This window comes from Crocuta crocuta, unplaced genomic scaffold (genome assembly GCF_008692635.1).
Source record: "Crocuta crocuta isolate KB4526 unplaced genomic scaffold, BGI_CrCroc_1.0 scaffold186, whole genome shotgun sequence".
Taxonomy (NCBI): domain Eukaryota; kingdom Metazoa; phylum Chordata; class Mammalia; order Carnivora; family Hyaenidae; genus Crocuta; species Crocuta crocuta.
Window position 1 is genome coordinate 5,569,822 of NW_027551569.1, and position 20,787 is coordinate 5,590,608.

The window sequence follows — 20,787 nt, forward strand, 5'->3', positions numbered from 1 at the left end:
GATGGACCTTGAGGGTGTTATGCTGAGCGAAATAAGTCAGGCAGAGAACATGGGGGAGACTGTGTTTGCACATATAGGAGGATTAGGAGGAACTTAACTGAGGACCATGGGGGAGAAGAAAGGGGGAAATGGTGGGGGAAAGGGAGAAACGCAAACCATGAAAGACTCTTGAATGCTGAGAAGCAAACTGAGGACTGATGGATGTGGGGGAGAGGGGGGAGATGGGCATGGAGGAGGGCACTTGTGGGGATGAGCACTAGGTGTTATATGGAAACCAACTTGACAAGAAACTATTTGTAAGAAAAAAAATATTAATTTCTTGGTAATAATGTATTCCCTTATCAGAATATTCAGCTTAATTTAAAAACAAAACAGTGTGCTTCAAAGCTGTAAAAAAGCAACGACTGTGTGAAAGACAATGGACTGAACACTCAAACAGCTGGTAGGCTGTTTTAGTTGCCACTTCCCCCTTCCTCTCAAACTAGACAGACCCTACTCCTGATGAAGGACCAAGCTGATTCTCACCTTTACACAAAGCTTTCCTTGAACATTCAAGGCCTTACTGACCATGAATACATATATCTTGTTTCCCTAATGAAGCTTAATTTCCTTGAGAACAGGGACCATATTTATACTCCTTTCATAATTTTCCAATGATCTACTAACCTCAGCACAAGGCACTTAGCTGATGGCCGCTAAGTATTTGTTTACTAGAACTAATATTAATGAGTAAAAAGTTCTAGAAACCAAATAACTGTACACTTAAAAGTGGTTAAAATTGCAAATTCTGTTATGCGTATGTTACCTCAAATTTAAAAAAAATAGCCAGAGTATATAACACATAAAAAGGAATCTAGTAAAATTATACCAGATGAACTCCTAATTGGTAATCCCAGCTGGGGATCAAGTCTCATGGCTTCATAGTCTTTTTTTTTAATGTTTATTTATTTGAGAGTGCATGTGCTGTGGAGAGGCAGAGACAGGGTGGGGGGAGAGAGGGAGACAGAGAGAGAAAGAGAGATAGAGATAGAGAGAGAGAGAGGGAGACACACAGAGAGAGTGAGAAAGAGAAAACCAAGTAGGTCCCATATGATCAGCACAGAGCTTGATGCAGGGCTCGATCCCACAAACCATGAGATCACGATTTGAGCAGAAATCAAGAGTCAGATGCTTAACTGACAGAGCCACCCAGGAGCCCCTCATATGGCTTTATCGATCTTAAAGCTAGAACCTCAGTCAAATCTAAGAGCACCTAGTATACAAAGTACCAAGACAACTGTTGAATGGACAAATTTTCCTATTCAGAGGACCCCTAATCTGGCAACTTCCACAGTTTTAAAGGCATCCAAGTATATATGTTCTTTTCTCTAAATACAAATGCTTAAGAATCAATTCAATTTATAAACAAGAAAAGATAAATATTTAATTGAAATCATAAGATCTTCAGAATGCAAAGAACACTACAATAGGCAAAGATTTATAGTATAAAGGCCATGTTTTGGAAAATTCCATCTAAGTCACCTTTTATTAATCATTCTCTTCTATACAGAAGAAAAGCTAACTTTTAAGTATCCCATGAATAGTTAAATCTAAGCCCCCAAAGTGAAATATAAGTACAAATGTGTAAAGCAAGGAAAACAATTCATTTTTCATACCTTACCAAGGTCTTAGGAATAAATCATGCTGATTAATAATAAGAAACAAAGATGGCAGAATACCAAAAGTGGACCAGCCTTCAGTCTACAGAGAAAGGTGGTAATTCCTCTGAAGTCAAAGACACAGGCAGAAAACAGAGTGATCCCACACAATTTTGTCTTTTATCAAAATAGAGAAATGTACAGAACAGGGCTTCCATCTTTTCCACAAACACAGATCTGAGTATATACAGATCCACACTCACACTTTCCACTTTGCTCTAAACCAAGCATGCTCCTCCTGAAGTACTTCAGAAAGAGAGACACGTCACATAAAGAGCAACAGTACATATTCATGTTCTTCTTTCCTAGTAAGCTCATTAAAGGACTCTCCAAAACTTTGTAGCTTAGATGTTAACATCCTTTCTTCATACTAAGCTATGTTATTAGACGTCAGGACAGTGGTCACCCTTGGGCTGTGGGGTAGAGGGGAGGAGGGACAGTGACTAGACAAAGCACCAGGAGCTTCTGGGGTTCTTTCTGGTAATGTTCTATGTCTGCACCCGGATGCAGGTTATTTCAATGTGATGTGACTTCATTATCCTTCACTAAAAAGCGTAATTTAAAAAACTTTGCAAAAAGAACCAAATAACAAAACCAAAACACTGTTTCTTTAAGGCCAAGGTTTACAAAATGCTGAATTTTATGAGACAGATGCAAAATGCAAAGTATTAAGTACTCAAAAGGTTTTTTTTTTTTTTAAAATGTTTATTTATTTAATTTGAGAGAGAAAGAGTGAGCATTAGTCGGGGAGAGGGAGAAAGGACATCCCAAGCAGGCTCCATGCTGTCAATGCAGAGCCTGATGCAGGGCTCAATCTCATGAACCAAGAGATCATGACCTGAGCCGAGATAAGAGAGTTGGATGCTTAACCGACTGAGCCACCCAGGCACCCCTCAAAAGGGTTTAAAGATATTAATTCTCAGACTATCAACTTGGGCTGAACTAAATAAATACTGCCTTTTATTTATACACCAGTCATCATTTTCATAGCTTTGTATGCTTCATATATGTCAGTAAGATGGGTAAGGGCCCATATTATCACTCCTTTATTGGCCTAGCTAGTCAGTCAGTAACCTTTACCTCACATTTTCAAGAAATGACACATTTGGGAATAAAAAGATGAAGTCACTGATATACCAAAATATTTACATTTTTAATCATTTTAAGTGGAAATATGCTTTTTTAAATGCTTATTTATTTTAGTAAAATAAAAATAAGTATCACTTACCTTACTCCTATGCATACAGATTATTACACTGCACTACACTCTAGTGTCCTTAGGGGGCTGCTGTGGACTCAGGTGGTCCTCTCGATGCCCTGCCTCTGAGCCATGGCTCTCGGACCCCCACTCTTCCCTGCTCAGTTATGGCAAAGGCTTCAGGCTAAATGGTCCCTACTTTAAATGTCCCCTGACTGCTAAGTCTCTAGCCTGTTACTTGTCTCTGTGGTAAATGGTCTACTTCTACCACCCCATTCCCATTCTGATCTTACTGCCTTGAACATTCTAAATCCTTCAAATTTTGTAAATTCCTCTGGCGATAACTTAGGAAAGAACTGAATGCTTTCTAAGGGACCCAGGTAATAAAGCTTATGAAGTCAACTACCTTATTTTGTTGTTGTAAAAGTACATATTTTTATATAGACTATTTCCTTTCTATTCAGGAGGGTTTTTTGCTTCCTTCATTGTTTGTGGTTTTTACTGAGGTAGTGAAAAGAGACAGTCTCTTCCCTAGAGGACCTTGTAGCCTAGTCCTATTTTCAGCCACACAGCTTTTCTAGCTAAAGAACTGGATAACAGAGAAACTGAGGCAGGGATAAAGAGAAGCCATGTTCATGCCTAAAACTCAGTTTAATGCTCCTTCCCTCTTGATGCATTTCTCTTAAGACAATTTCCAGGCTGGAGAGATATTTCATAAGGTGAATAACATCACATCCTAGGTGTGAGTACAGAAGGGGTATAGGTCTCTCCCTACGTCCCTTCCTAGTAAACATTTAGGAAAGGAAGAAGAGAAACAGTCAAATTATTATAAAACACAGTAAGGCATTTTCCGTCTTTTTGGTTTTAACTGAACACTAGTAATGGCAGAGTTTACAACTTGGGAATATCTATTTTTCCCTTTGAGGGCTGCATCTGCCTGGGAGGAAGCTTGGAGGACAAAGAGGGAAGAGGACCCAGAAACCAGGAAACCCGGAGCCTGGGGAAAGCACAGAGGAAGCTGGGTGCTCAGCACAAGAGGATTTAAGAGAGACAGGAAATAGAACCTGCCATGCTGCCTAGCACATTTCAAACATTAGGACAGCCCCGGTCAGGAGTGGAGAGTAATCCTCATGGGGCTAGAAGCGCCCCTCGTGTTATTTTGGGGAGCCTGAGCGTGGGGTGTGCAAGTGAGCAAGCCGCAGCTTCCTATTCAAGAGGCAGTTCCAATTTTGGTTTATTCCCAAATAATTCCATATCAATAACAGTAGATATAAAGAATTAAGGATTAAGGAAAGCGAAGGAAAAAAAAAACTGACCTCCCCCCATGCTCACTTTCATTTAGGAGTATTTAACCACTTCGGCTCCCGTTCTTTTCAATGTGTTGCATCTTTAATTTGTGTTATTTTACTCAGTATCTCTGTCTACTCCTCCCAAGACAGAAACTGAAAAGGGACAACATATACAGGTGAGGTCTCACAAAGGACAGGGAAAGAGAGCCCCCTCCCCTGTAGGTAGAAAGGGTAAAAGATTGCTCTAGATATTTAAAAACTCTTTGTCAAGAGCACTAGACAGGTGTTCCTTTGTTGTAAATCATGTACTATAGGTGGGGGAGGGTCCTTTCAGTTATCCAGGGGGCAAAAGGAATTAAGTATCAGTTAAGCTAAAATTTCTACCAAGTTAAAATTAAAATTTCCTTCTCAATTGGAGTGGCAATGATTATCAGAATCACGAAAGAAGATTTACACAAAATATGCATGTCCCACCATGCTGGAGTAGGAGAAGAATCCATAATATGCTTACTCTGAAATTTCTCCTCAGGTAATTCTGATAAGCTTCTATCTGCTGTGAAAATTACTGAGTTAAAAAAATATATATATGCCGAATTCCCAAAGCCAACTTAGTCAATAAAAGAGATCTACGAAAAATTTAACTTAATAACAGAATGATGAAATGAACAGTCATTTAAATAAAAATGCTGTCCCCAGTATACAAGCAATTAACTGAAAGAAAAGACTGGCTATGCTGGTTCTGTTTCATCTGATCGGGGCCTCAGTGTTCTTGGGGTGCGATCCTATCACGGCCAGAGTACTTCCCCTAAAACCATCACATTCAGTGGCATTTACCAAAAAGAACTGATGGGGTGGGGGGTGGGGGGGGGAGGAATGAGCATTAAAAGCAACAAACACACTCTTTAAAAATCCTTACTTCAGGAAAAACAACTAAATTCATTTCATAGATGTGAAGGTGAATGCTGAACACTGGCAATTAACTGAAAGAGCATTCTGTATATCCACACATAAACATGACATTTCTATTTTACTTTTTAGTGCAGGTACCTGGAAGATCAGGTGAGCCGTTAAAGCTGCAGTGTTACTTAGGAAACTGGGCAGATCACTATGTCCCTGGGGCAGGAATGTACTTTTAGGGGAAAAAAAAATTACTTTGAGAAACACATGCATGTTTAATAGAACCAATGTTGGAAAAAAAAAAAAAATAACTGAAGTGGCTGCTTTAGATTTACAACAAAGATGTTTAGAGTCGTTTCTAAGGAGAGAAAACAATCTACCTACCAATGGCAAGCTAATTTCAGGAATGGTTCACCTTCAAAAATCACTCATTTTAAAAATCATTGAAAAGTTCACTTTTTAAATATGGGAAATAAAAATAAAATTTATCATAAAAAGGTATTTGCTGTATTTTTTCTTAAGCACCTACAAACAAGTAACATCAAGAAAAAAAATTATTGATATTTCTAAGGCCCAAAGGTCATATATATCATATATTCCAATTATTCTCCTTAATTATTAATCTATTCCCCTCAATTATTTTTAACAAATATTAATGGAGGCCTACCCCGTGTAAAGCACTGTGCTGGATGTGGAGAGGGTACACAAAGATGGCTGAGCTGAGGGCCCGTCCCCCGGGCACTCACAACGCAGTGAGAAAGGCCAATGCGTAAAGAACGAACAGATGCAAGACACTGAGCTGTAATCAAAGAACAAAGTGCTAAGGTAAAATGAAGGAAAAGAGGATTTGATCTAGAGAAATGAAGAAGCCCCCTCCTCACACGTGATTTCATCTTCAGGGTTAACTGACGTTTATGAAACACCCAGTAGGAACTATCTTCTCAGATGGCACACAGGAAAGGGTCTGGGCCTGACACTAGCAGCAGCTAGGGACAGAAAACCACTTCACAATGAGAGGGCCCAGAGGTGGCTTCTCTAACAGGAAGAGATCCCAGCATTTCCAATAGTGTTTTCATTCAAATCTAACCCTCACCAGTCTTGTGACTAAGCGCTCACTAGCACCTGAAAATTGCATGTACTCTCCTTTCCTGGCCTGGGTCAAGGCTGGTATCATGGAGTGGTTTCATGCCACCCAGAGCAGCAGAAAAGTTCTGCATCGATTGGAAAGTTGGGTCTGGTACAGTGGCCAGAGAGGGAACATGCTTTGTGCCACTCCACTTAGGCAGCACAATGCCAGTCGGCTGAGAGGCACTGTCAACAAAACCATCCGGTGAAGGACAAAAGATTCAAGAGCTGCGTACTCTCTGACGGGAAGTTCCAGTAGGACTGGGCAGCTTTACGGACAAGTCACAGCGGAAACATGTCCTCACACATGGCCAGAATGAAGGCACTAAAGAGGTGGGCAAGGGCTGCTATGCACACCCCATCCCTAGCAGATAGAGGACTAATAAAAGGTTCTTTCCCCTACGCCCTGAGGTAAAACCTGAGGCTGTTTACTGTGGCTCCAAAGGTCAAAATTAACAGCGTGAATTGGGTCTTCTTCTTGTTCTTTGAAACTCCTTGTCAAGTGGCACAGCCAGCTGGGCACACAACTCTGATATGCAGATCCTAACGTTTGTGAACAGATTAAATGAATTACAATGAGCACAGCCCATCATATCTCAACTCTCTAATGGGCAGAAAGGTCTCTTTTCTACCCACTGTCCAAAAGCCTCCTCTTACGGTCCATTTAAGCACCTCAAAAATCTGTATGACATCTCATTAGCAAATGACTCTGGAAGCAGACTGGAAGTTTATAAAACTGCATTTATCCTAAAGACAGGGTAGGAGTAGTAACCATGGAACAAAAATAACATTAGCTGCTAGTATGCTAAACAATCAAATACATTATTTCATTTTGATCCCCACTAGCCCAGTAGAAATAGAGACTGCCATTTTAAAGATGAAGAAATTGAGGTAGAGGGGTTTAAGTCATTTGCCCAGGTAAAGCCAAGATTCTTACCTGGGACCGCCTCACAATAACACCCACTAATATGAGATCAGAAACTTAAATAAATGCGAGTGGTGGTATATTACCAAACTGACACCTCCGACAGGGTAGTTGGAGAAAACTCAAAACTGCCACAAGACACTCAAACTACACCTGATGACTTGTGCATCACACAGAGACATGTAACAACTGATAAGTTCTAGTTATGGTTTTCTACAGCAATAATGGTAAGAAAAGCTATCCTTCGTGATCAATAAATCTCTCATTTTGGGAAAAGCTGCCTCCAGCACTAGCTCCTTATTACCATTCTAGAACCACGTCCTTGACAGCAATACCACTGCCTCTACCAGAACACCAATCACACCATCTGCTGTTTGAACTGCAGCAATTCCTACCACCGAGAACAAGTATTGCTTCTTTAATACAACAGCCCAGTACTAGTGACCAAAACAACCAAACCAAAACAGTAGGTTTACAAATTTCTTCCATGCACCCTACCGACTCGCCAAACACCTGCCCAGCACGTCCCCCCAACAGTGAGTCCCAATGTGCTGGGCGCTGGGCGAGGCCCTGACACTCTGTTCTTCATCTCAGTCGCTCTCTAAAGACGGGTCCAGCATTCTACTTCCCCTAAGGAATCATGCACCCAATACCAAATCACAGAGCTCGTGCCCATTATGAAACAGGATTTCCTGTTATGCAAATTACAAAGCACTAGTCATAAAATCACTTGCAGGTGGCGCAACAATTCGTAACCCAGACCACGGATTAGAGTCACCTGCGAACTTGAAATAATGCCAGTGCCTAGGCCTCACCCCAGATCAGTTAAATCAGAAGCTCTGCGGTGCGGCTCAACATGGACATGTTTTTTAAAGCTTCTCAGGTGATTCAAAAGTGCAGTCAGGGTTGAAAACCACCAAATGTAATTCTTTCTAGAGTGGTATTTCCAAAACCGCATAACCCACAAATGTGTTAGGTGGTACAAAGACCACAAAGACCCTCTCGCCCAGCAGCTGTGCCTGCCATCAGGCTGTATTAAAATGACACATCAGTAGTGCTCTCTTAAAATCACGGTCCTGTTATTTCCTTAGCAATGAAATACTAATATTCCTATAGCAATGAAATACTAAACAAAAGAGTACCTGAGGTCACGGCCCCCCAGGAGCCCCCAGGCCTCACTCTGAGAACCAGAGCTCAATGGTTCCAGCAGTGAAGGGGTGATTAAGGGGTTCTCACTCTCTTGCAGTGGAGTGTGTGGGAGTGGAAAGGGCAATGTCCAGGCAGGAAGCAGCCTCAGCTCAGTAACCTGACAAGAGGAAACCTTCACAGTTCAGGCATGATTATCAAACTCTTTGTGCTCTTAAAGGAGAGTAATTATAGGCATGTGAAAAAAGGGAAGCACTCCCTGAGGAACTCTTCCTCACATGCTTCCCAAGAGGCACCAGGGCCATTAAAAATTCCATGATGAAGAGGAAAAACAGCCTGGGAACAGCCAGGAGGCAATACAGCAAATTAATACACCAGCCCTCCTCGGGGAAAGCTGTGATAAAACAGGAAACACTTCTCTCTTCGCAAAATAAAATTATACCACTAATGATAACATAGTCACCACACACACACACAAATCGTTCTAATGATGGGTGTGAAATTCCCAGGGCTGCCCAGACGCTTTGAAAGAAATCTTTTCCTACTACAAATAAAATGGAACAAGAAAAAGATAAAATTTCCATTCGAAACAGTTTTTAATACAGTCATTCACCTGCCTCTTCCCTGCCACCATCACTCTTTTAACATTCCTTCCCAGACTCCAGGCTTTGTTAAATGGTGTCCATTCTGTGCAGAGCCAACCATCCAGTTCTGGATCCCATCTTATCCTTCCGCCACACCAGAGCTAGATGGCTCTTTCTCGACTGACCCCTTGCTGGGCAGGGAAGCCTCCTGGCCCCGCAACTTCAACGGAGTGAGAAGATGCCCTGAGGGCTCAGGGTTTCATCACCCACATTTTGTAAAAATTGCGTAGAGGTCACTTGTGCTGGCCATTTCCCACAGAGCCATGGCTGCCAAACTTAACGGACTATGCACCCTCATGATTAAGAGATCTGCAGAAACTCTTTATGTTAACACATATAAAACAAAAATATGTGCCGCTGGAATCTTCTATGTACGTTTTTTTTAAGGATCAGATAATAAATGTAAGTTTAAAAAAATTTCTTCCCCTACCCCAAACAATGCAACTCACTTTATGTCCAATGTCCTGGGAATGACATCTAGAAGGACAAGAATAAGCCACAATTGTCCACATTCTCTCACCTTGTTCTCAGCAATGGTCTAAAGCAACAAGCAGTATTCCCTTAGAGTAGACTATAGCAGAAGCACAGCCCGGACTTCCTTATGTTTCCAGGTCTGGCCACCAGCACTGCCAGCAAGAGAATGAAGACAATGATGTGGATAATGAGATACACAAAGAAACAAAAAACTGACACCCACTGCAGCCAGCATGAGGCTTCAGAGGCAATAGGAGACCAGACTGATAAAAGCATGGATATCTCAGCACAGCACAGCACAGCACAGGTCTAGGTAACAGGTGTCGAAGGAGGAGGGCAAAGAATCCTCTTTCTGCACCTGACAGAATATGGTGCTGGTCACACAGGCTTCCCAAAGAGCAGACACAGCCATGATTTCATTTGTAGGAAGACAAAAAGCTGGAGGACTGCTTTCCTATGGACTGAAATCTTGGGTCTTTCAAGACAACTTAAGGATCACCACCTCTAAGAACCTCCCCCAACCCCACCCCAAGCCTCTGACTCAGAAGCCTCTCTTCTGTGCTTCCTGGCATTGTGGTGCACATCTTTACACACTTGGCACTCCACACTGTAGCTGTCGATCTCCACACCCAACCTTCTCAAGAGAATAAGCTCCTGAAGGTAGTGCCTACACAAAGGGCCTGGCGTGCAGGAGGGAGTCAGCAAGTGCTGAATGAACGGATGATGGACAGACAGCATGCTGCTGAAGAGAGGGCCTTAAGGAAGTGGTTTATTAATCATCCCACAATTTTCCACATTCCTAGTAACACCATTTGTGAGGGTCTCTCTTTTTGGAAGACTTTTTCCACTGAAATACTACTTATCCAGTAGAAGGTTTGGCAGTTGGTGATAGCTTATGGTGCAGAGTTTATTATTATAGCCCAGAGTAAAGTTCTCATTGTATCCATGAAAGTATAATTTCTTGTCCTGTACCCTAAGCTTATGAACACAGCCATTTAAGAACAAATCAGGAAGAAAAAAGGAAAAAAAAAAAAAAACCAACACATCAGAACCTTGGAAAGAAATTCCTAGTGCCACTAGAAATAATAAAAGTTCTATGGTTCAGCCAATTAGTTCCTCTTTTGTGCACAATAACCCTGCTAGGCGATGCTACCATTAAAACCGTATTTATTTCCCATGTTACCTAACTCAAGAGAATTTATATTGAGAGGCATAGGATTCATTCTGACAAACATACCAAATGTCCCACATGGGCCAGACACTGTGTTAGATGCTGAGGATATTATCGGGGAACAAGATAAAACAAGGTCCCTACACTTTGAAGCTTATATCCTAGTGAAAGAGACAGGAGTAAAAAGTTGGGCGGGGGGGGGAACCTAACAAGCAAATCTTTATAGACCATGGTAAAGATTTAGCAGAAAGAAATCGATGAGCGGAGCGGGATGGAGTTGGCCCCTTTAGACAGGATGGTCTGAGAGGTCCTCCCTGAGTTGAGATGAGAAGTAGTCATCCGTGAGAAGAGGCTTAACACGGTAGCCCAGGCAAAGGGAACACTGTGAGGCTTCAGAGGCAGAAAGGGGTTGCTATTTGCGACGAAACCGGAGCTGAGCTCTCTGGCACAGTTGGACTTCTCCCCCAGTGAGGAGAAAGGAGTACATGAAAGGAGGCTGGATATTCAGGCAGAAGTCAAATTACACAGAGTTTCACAGGTCACGGCAAGGACCAGTGATAACATTCTCTGAAGATGGGGATTTCAGCACAAGAAATATGAAATACAAGTCAGAAGACTTAGGTCACAGTTGAGACTTAAATCACATACGAGCTGTGTGATCACAGGAAAGATACCTCAATATTGTGCCTCAGTTTCTTCATCTGTAAAACATTTACTGATCTCTAAAGGTTGTTGTAAAGATCAAATTTTATACTATACACAAACATACTTTATAATTTGGAAAGTATTATAAAAAAGGAAATGGAACTGTCTGGAAGAAAACCGTCACTGGAAGACGATTACCTGGCAGAACAGTGTGCTGGTGAACATCTTCGGTGAGAAGCATCAGCAAGAACATCCAAGGAGTAGAGGGGAGAGAGGGGATTAAACTGCAGGGATAAATGAGATTATTTTAGTAAGGCTTATATGAAAAAGACCGAATCATAAAAGGTGACCTTCTGTTTGATTACTCTGCCCCTTTGAATATTCAACTCTCTTGCCATACCACAGACACCACTCAACAGAGTTGTAACCATGAAACTAGCATACCTGGAAAAGGCTATTCCTTGGTAAACAGCAATTTTTCAAAAACCTCTAATACCTGGTAATTACTTAAATGGCAGAATGTAGCACTTTCTATATGACATAACAGGAACTTACCTGTTGATTACTGGCCCTTGTTCTCAAGAAAACCAGCATAAAATTACCTTTTTATTTCTTTATCCCAGCCAATGTTTCCAGTAAATAACTGGCTAGCACATGCCAACTGCAGTGCAGTAGAAACAGAACTAGATTAAGAAGTAGAATACCTAACACTTAATTTCAGTCCATCACTGAGTTTTCATACATTAAAAAATGACATAATTTCTTTTGACGTTTACTGTCCTCACCTGTAGGAGAGGGTGCACTGCTATCTTACCTATTTTACAGGATTACTGTGGGCGTAAATGAAATATTGCTTTCAGTCGGTAATCCCAGTTTCTCTTCTGTAAAACTTCTACTAATCATCTCAAAAGGTGGTTGTGAGGGTCAAACTTGGATATAATATATAAAAAAGTACCTGACTTTCTACTTTCTAGCTTTATTTGGACTTTCCTCAAAATAAATAATACCCCTCTTCCCCCAAACTTCAGAACCAGAATAACTCTGAATGGTAATTTCAAAAGAACTTACAAAGAAGTAGGACTTTGGGCAAATCATTTCAATTTTATTTGTAAATAACAGATCTGGACTGAGTGATCAACACAGGTCCTTTCTGCTTTTAGATCCTACCCTGCAAATAGTGCTTGGGCTTAGTATCTCCCAAGCAGTCTCTTACCATCTTAATGACTTTTTCTTTCTCCGCCCACAACCTGCACTACTATTTCTTTAGTATTTTCTTCATACCAATTGTTTTTACTTAGACTTGTTCTTACTATATTTCTAAGGAACAAGTTTGATATGATTACATTTTTTCTAATACAAATGATAACTTAAAATATTAAGTGTATGTCCACACACCATCTAAAAGCATCTCATGAAAACACAACAGTTAGGTCTAGCCCTGCTCTGTTCATTGTGAAAGAGTAACCTCAAGAGGAAGGTTCCAAGTCTAAACTGTACAGCAATTTACTAAGTCCTAAGTAGTCAACACACAAAACAAAACACACTGAGCAACAGGAAGCCTGAGATTTTTACCTACCAGTCTTCATCTATTTTATAACTAATCAAGAGTAAGCAGCCTCTCTCCCCACAAAAATCAAAAGCTTTAAACATTAAAGAAACGTATGGATAGTCAGTAATTTTTAAATTATAACCCTTACAAAGGCCTAGATTTGCCAAGGGCCCTCTGCAGGGGTCATTGGGGAAAAGACTAAGCGACTACAAGGGCATGGCTCTAAGGCCTTGACCCCACTGCTTCGCTCACAGCAGCTCTACCTTCTTCTGTCTCCTATGTTCAGGCTTCACCACTGTACTCCTCAGCGTAGGATGCTGGTGCTGAACTAAACCGTACGCAAATGAGGTTCATTCTGATTTCTTACTGCAAAGTTCAAATCTAAAATAAAAATAGGATTCCTATGAAATATGCATTATAAGTAATAAACTAAAAAGTACAGTTGAACCTGAAAAGAGGAATTAACTACAGTTCTTATCAGTGAATATCAGATAATCTTAGAAAACAGTCTTCTATAAAAAATCTGAATAATGCAGGGAACGGGAACCTTACCTCATGTGCACAAGCAGAAATGTGAGGAAAATCAGAAGCCAATGCTTTATTCTTTCTAAAGAAAAGGAAATCAAATGATAAAATAAAGATGACAAAGAAAAGCAATCTTACCTGATTTCGTTCTCTTTTCCCAGCTGACGGTAACCAGAAACTACAGAGAGGGAGAGAATAACAGGAAAGAAAATAAAAGAAGTGGTTGGAAATTATAGAGGAGGAGAAGAAAAAAGGATTCTGGCACAACAAAGTGAAGATGTAGAAAGAAGTGGGGAAAAGAAGGAACTGGAGGAGGAAAGGAGAGAGATGGCAAACGTGCACAAAGTTTCTGTGAAGGACTTGTCACCACCAATGTGCTCTCGGGATCCCCAAATTCAACAAGAACACAAACCATACACATATCTTGCCTATTTTGTTACTTACAAACTCAACCAGGCTAATGAGTATAGGATCATAACTAGATACTGTTAAGTGTGAAGGAGACAAACAGCCAATCATGTTAGGGGACAAGGCTGCCACCAGAAGGAAGATCATTTTCCTGCTGCGCTTACAACAGCAGTTCAGACAAAAAGAGATTTCTCCAGACAAAGGTCTAAAAATAGGAAAAGCAAGGGTGAATACAGATGCAAATTACCCATTTTTAACAAAAAAAATTTTAAGAGACAAATTTTAGCTTAAAATATAACATTTTGGAGGATGCTTGGTACTGACAGCACAGAGCCTGCTTGGGATTCTGTGTCTCCTTCTCTCTCTGCCCCTCCCCTGCACACACTTGCTCGCACTCTCTCTCTCTCAAAAGTAAATAAACATTTAAAAAATAAATTAAAAAAATATAATACCCTGGAAAGAAAGAAGTAAAACTATCACTGTTTGCAGGTGACATGATACCATACACAGAAAACCCTAAGGACTCCACCAAAAAACTGTTAGAATAAATGAATCCAGAAAAGTTGCAGAATACAAAATCAATATACAGAAATCTGTTGTGTTTCTCTACACTAATAATGAACTCAGAAAGAGAAATGAGGAAACAGTCTCACTTACAATTACATCAGAAAGAATAAAATATCCAGGACTAAATTTAATCAAGGAGATGAAAGCCCTGTACACAAAAAACTATAAGACTTGGATGAAAGAACCTGAAGACAACTAAATGAAAAGATATTCTGTGCTCATGGACTGGAAGAATTAACCTTATTAAAATGTCCATACTACCTAAAACAACATATAGATTCCCATTCCAATGGCATACTTCACAGAACTAGAACAAATAATTCTAAAGTTTGTATGGAACCACAAAAGACCCCAAATCCCACAGCAGTCTTAAGAAAGAAGAACAAAACTGGAGGCATCACACTCCTGGATTTCAAACTATACTACAAAGCTATAGTAACCAAAATAGTACAGTATGGGGATAAAAAGAGACACACAGATTAATGGAACAGAATAAACAGCCCAGAAATAAACCCACACATATATGGTTAATACATTTATGACGAAGAAGGCAAGAATATACAATGGGGAAAAGACAGTCTTTTCAATAAACAATGTTAGGATAACTGGGGCACCACATACAAAGGAAGAAAACTAGACTACTCTCTTACACAACATACAAAAATTAACTTAACATGGATTAAGAACTTTAATGTAGGACTTGAAAGCATAAAATTCCTAGAAAGAAACACAGGTGGTAAGTTCCTTGACATGAATCTCTTTTGATTATTTTTTTATTTTTTGGATCTGACTCTACAAGTAAGAGAAACAAAAGCAAAAATAAACAAATGGGACATCAAACTAAAAGGCTTTTGTGCAGCAAAGGAAACCATCAATAAAACCAAAAGGCAACCTACTGAATGGGAGAAGATAGTGCAAATCATATATCCAATAACAAATTAATATCCAAAATATATAAAGAACTCCTATAGCTCAGCAACAAAGAAACCCCAAACAATCCCATTAAAAAATGGGTAGAGGAGAGTCTCAACTCTTGGTTTTAGCTCAAGTCATGGGACTGAGCCCCACATCGGGCTCTGGGATGACAGCACAGAGCCTGCTTGGGATTCTCTCTCTCCCCTCCCTCACTGTCCCTCCCCCACTCATGCCCTCTTTCTCTCAAAATAAATAAACTTAAATAAAACATAAAAATTTAAAAAAAAAAAGCAAAAAAAAAAATCAAAAACTGGGCAGAGGATGTGAACAGACATTTCTCCAAAGACATACAGGACAATAGGCACATGAAAAGATGCTCAGTATCACTAATTATCAAAGAAATGAAAACCCCAAACCACAATGAGATATCACCTCACATCTGTCAGAATGGATATTATCAACAAAACAAGAAATAACAAGTACTGGAAAGGATGTAGAGAAAAAAGAATCCTTATACACTGTTGGTGGGAATGTCAATTAGCGAATACACTGTAGAAAACAGTATAGAGATTCCTCAAAAAATTAAAAATAGAACCCATATGATCCAACTATTCCACTTCTGGGTATTTATCCAAAGATTATGAGAACACTAACTTGAAAAGTATATACACTTCTATGTAATGCCAAGATATGAAAACAACCTAAGCGTCCATCAATGGATGAATGGATAACGAACATGTGGTATATACATAAATAAACACACACACACACACACACACACACACACACACACACACTGGAATACTACTCAGCCATAAAAAAGAAAGAAATCTTCCCATTTGTGACAACATGGAAGAACCTTCAGGGATTAGGTTAAATGGTAAGTCAGAGAAAGACAAATACTGTATGATATCACTTTTATGTGGAATCTAAAAACAAAACAAATGAATGGATAAAACAAAACAAACTCATAAAGGGAATGGATTTGTAGTTACCAAGGGGAAGGGAGTTGAGGGGTAGGTCAAAGGGCTCTATTTTACGCTGACAGAGGGTACCTAGATTTATGGTGATGATCACTTTGTAGTGATATAAATACTGAATTATGGTGGTGCAGGACTGAAACTTATGTAATGTTATATGCCAACATTACCTCAATGTAAATTAATTAATTCATCAATTAAAAAATAAAACATCCTCACTCGAGGTTACTTTTATAATGCAGCACCTATACATACAAACAGCAAAGAAGTAAAAACTAGTCTAGGAAGGAAAAAAATCACTCTCATGGGCTTGGGGTGTTAGCCATGTTAACTGTTGCAAAGTACAATCCTTAAGATCTTCTCATTCAGCTTTAAGTCCGATTTCTAGGCTCCTTCATAAAACTTTCCTCTGCCTCCTCCAAGGAACAGGCTGGGATAATGAGTAAATATATGAGCAGTACTTACTCTTTCTGCCGAGGGTCACTAATAATGTGGCCTATCCTCTCAGTACCCAAAGTACTCATGCTCGTCTCCTGAAAAGGCAAGGAAGACGAGAGTGTCATCAAACCATAGGAACAAAGTACGACCTGTCATCAAGCTCACACTTTCCCATAACTGTGCCAGCAACCTCAAAGGCACATGTCAACTGTCAATCTTAAAATCTAACAGCAAGTTTATTTCTCCTTATGGGAATCCATCTTAAAGAGTGTTACATGTGATTCTAGCCTTATTTTTCCCCAGTGTTTCAAAAAAGTCATTATAAACCTTATTTACTATATATAGTGTTTTAATACAATGAGTTATTAAAGCATGTAGAAATAGAAACACTTAAAAAAAATCCAACAGCAGCCAATTTTTAGCACACCAAGCTTCCAAGATTGTATGATTGTATGATTACAGCCCCAAAAGTCTTCATAATGGGATATCTACCTGGTCCTCACTGGTAACACTCTGGTGACTAATGCATACATGTTAAAGGAATTTTATAACTTACAAAAATGGTTACCTGTCTTTTGTCTGTTAATCCTCATCTTTTAAAGTAAATAGTTTGTATACATTGGTTCTTAAAGTTAGGTTTCTCAAGACTGTAATATGAAAGCTTACCCATAACAACACAAGCAATTCAGAAACTAATAATTTCCAAAAATTTGGAAAATGGCAGAAGGCACTCACCCTTCATTTAACTTGAGTTCATTTACAATGAAGGTCATCATAGTACCTGAGGAAGCGCACCAACGGTACATAAATAAGAGTTACCCTCATATGAGTAAGCGTGAAGATGAGTGCAAGTAAGTTACGGGTATGACTATCAAGAATGTGAAGCCTGTTACTCATACACATTTGTTTCTGGCAAATATTATGATCGCTTTTCATATATGTGTGTGGATTAGCCTAAAATAACAGGGTACACATTTTAGCAGAACTGACTCTAGAAAAATTAATTTGAGGTCAGATTCTGGGTGGGAGTGAAGCTAAATGAAAAGGTTTCACATAGTGTATTCTTCACATTTTTCTTCTCTTAGGCACGTGCCTCCTGGTCAGAGACACAGCCACACTAGTGGGGCCAAGGGAAAAGATGGGTGAAAAATGAGCTATTTGTTACTGCAGAAAAATTATTAACTTAAAGTGCCGTAATGTTTAAATTTACAGTTTATTACTGTGTAAATTACAAGCAGTACTTTGCGTAATTAGCAGCTCACTGGCAGGGAGCTGTGAATGAAACTCATTATTTATGATTACAATTTAGAAAAAGAGAAGAGAGGTGGGGGAGGGGGAATAAAGGGGGACAGAACAGTGACCTCTGCTAGAAATGACAAATATCCCTTTAAGGTGATGAAGATGAATGAAACAAATAAATATTATCCTATTCATCTGAAATTCTTAAAGGCACATCCAACAGGCCCTAGAGTTTCCCTTCCAGGCAAACTAAAGGGAGCCTTCAAGACGAAATGATTTGCTTCCACGGAAGTGGAAGGCTCTTATTTTATAGGAGATGAAACAAAGTAAGGCAGACAATCGGGAGAACATTATCTTCCCAGCCTAACTAATAAAGAGAAAACGTAAACCATCTCTCTGTGCCCTACTCCCAACCTCCTGCCTCCTTCTATCTCCTGTACTCCTACCCTGTTAGCTGGCTTAGGAAGTAAGAATAAGCTCCCAGGATAGCAAAAGCAGCATTTTATTGTCTGTAAAATGAATGAGCCAAAAGAAGAAGGTATAATTCATCCAATAATCAAATGTCTTTCTAATGAGAGATGTGAAATTGAATTTAAAGATAAAAAATCGGAGTTCATCTGGAAATAAATAGCTTCATTTCTTTTACATAGCAAAAATTTCAGAAAACAACTCCCTATTTCCACTAGAAAACAGGAGCACCCTAGGGCAGCCAGGCTGTAGCTGTGATCATTACACACCCGGCCTGGCACAGAGCCTGACATCAAGAAGGCATTCTAGATGTGCAGGCAGTGAACGCAGTAATGCTCTGAAATGCCTCTCACTTCCTCACTCTTTGCCCACCATCATCTTCTCTAATTGGGTACGAGCCCCAGTCTTAACCTGCTTTCAATCTCAAAGCTAGAGTAAAATATTATTTTTAAAAATTGTTTAAATTTAAATGTAAAAAGGTAAAAGTATAGCTGGGTTTAAGTCTCTATTCTGCCACTTCCATCTGGGTAATATCAGGTAGAAGGCAATACCTTGCTTCTCTGAACCCAAGTTTTCCTCATCTGCTGAATGGGAACATTACCTGTTTTATAAGGTTATTGGGAGGATTAAATGAACTGAGCACCCAGAGTAGTGCCTGGCAAAGGCAAAACTGAATAAAGGCAGATATTCCTTCCCTATGGCCAAGGAGCTTTTGAAATCTGAGAACAGGTTTTTGTTGTTGTTGTTATTGTTTTGTTTTGTTTTGTTTTAAATGAACTCTAGAATAAAAGACCAAAGTTAGGATAGAAGAAGCACTCATGATTTTAGAAGGAGTTATAAAGAAGCCATGACTATTTTAACTTCCATAAGATAACAATATAAGATTAGTCAAAAGAGAAGAGACAAGATCAGGCCTATAGATTTATAGACAAACTGTCATGACAGTGTTTGCTTTGTCAAAATTTCTGTATGAATTAAGCTTCATCTTTTATGTGTGTATCCATTCATATCCTACATAAGGTTCTCTCCTGTGAACTTGCAAAATATTCCAATTGGCTTAATTTACTCCAGGGAGCTCTGTAGCACCTCTGATTAGCAACAGGGTACACCAGTCCTATAGGGAATACTATGCTCCCAGTGAGCCCAGTAGACAGTGAGAGCTGTCACCTTCCCAACGAGCCTTCTTCGGCCCTTTCTGAGGCATCGAGCTGCAGCTCCAGGCAGACGGTTCAAGCGAGCATGATATCCTAAAAAAAAGAAGAAAGCTCTCAGAAACTGAATGCATTGCTTTAGCAATGATATGCTTCTAGTACACCAAAGGCCTTCCTCCCTGGATCTTACTAGGCTAACCCTAAAGCCAGGATCACTAGGTTATCTGCCAAGGATTTATTATTCCCATGTTTTTGCAGTAGGATCTTAGGCATGTCATTTACCTCTAACTTAGGCATCCTCACCCAAAAAGGAAGGATAATAACCTGCTCAGTCCTATTTTATAGAGCTCATTTGAAGATTCCATGAAATAGCTCATGGGAGCTACTTTATAAACCAAAAACACTACACAAATATAAGACATTATCAATAATTTCTAATTATAAATTAAATGCTAGTTATCATCTCAAAAACCTTTATGCATTAAATAATAGTAAAAATAGCCTATATAGTAAAATCTCATTTTTCTAATTACCGTATGTGTTCTACACCTAAAAAACACAACTGGAAGAAGTCTACACCAAAATGTTATCAAGACACTGTCTCTGGGTATGGAATTATAGGCCATTTTAAGTTGTTCTCCTTATTCTCATTTGTGTGTATTTTAAGGGGTCCATAGAGAACTTTCAGAAATGGTCACTGAAACGTTTGAAGGAAGTTATGAAGGTAGCAAATGTGTGCCTAAGCCCAACAGTAATCTTTCCCAAGACCCAACTATTTTGAGAAGGATTTCAATTACCCAAATTCATCTTAACCAACTGCTATAAGAGTTTATAGCTTTGAGCATAATTCTGATCACCAACAGATGGCCAACTACTACCTGACACCTGACTGATTGATTACGGATTACTGGGAATCCTAGAGTCATACATTTATAGAGCTAAAAGACACCTCTGAAATAGTTTGTTCAATGTAATGACACTGAAGTCCCAAAGAAATGAAGTGACTCTGTCACAGTAACTGAGCTAAGACGACCGTACCAGAGGGTACTATCCCCACAGTTCCCTCTCCCTTCCCTAGGCTCTTCCCACTCTACCTTGCTACATCAGAAGTAACGGGAAAGCAAAGGGACAGGATATATTTGTTAAAGCCCACAATAATAAAATAATTTAAGGAAATATTTTAAAATCATCCAACTAAAAAACATCATTATACCTTGTATGTGAATGTTCTTACTGAAATCTGTGCTCTTCCGAGATCCACTACTCCAGGCTCCCACTGAGCACTCCACAGCTCATCGGTTTCACAGCAGGTAAGCAGCAGTGACATGCTGCTAGG

General features: G+C 39.6%; 1 protein-coding gene across 4 annotated transcripts in view; it reads right to left on the minus strand.

Annotated features, from left to right (window-relative positions):
• Positions 1-20,787, minus strand: part of GPATCH2L (G-patch domain containing 2 like) — a 58,615-nt gene that overhangs the window by 15,092 nt on the left and 22,736 nt on the right. For 2 of the 4 annotated variants that reach the window (XM_077750853.1, XM_077750852.1), the window contains exons 5-8: positions 19,468-19,547; positions 16,621-16,688; positions 13,313-13,367; positions 11,410-11,495 (exon numbers count right to left, since the gene is read on the minus strand). In XM_077750853.1, the coding sequence (XP_077606979.1) occupies positions 11,410-11,495; positions 13,313-13,367; positions 16,621-16,688; positions 19,468-19,547 (289 nt within the window). Of the gene's footprint in view, positions 1-11,409; positions 11,496-13,312; positions 13,368-13,423; positions 13,464-16,620; positions 16,689-19,467; positions 19,548-20,787 lie in introns of all 4 variants that reach the window. The other 2 variants (XM_077750855.1, XM_077750854.1) reach the window with 1 other exon arrangement.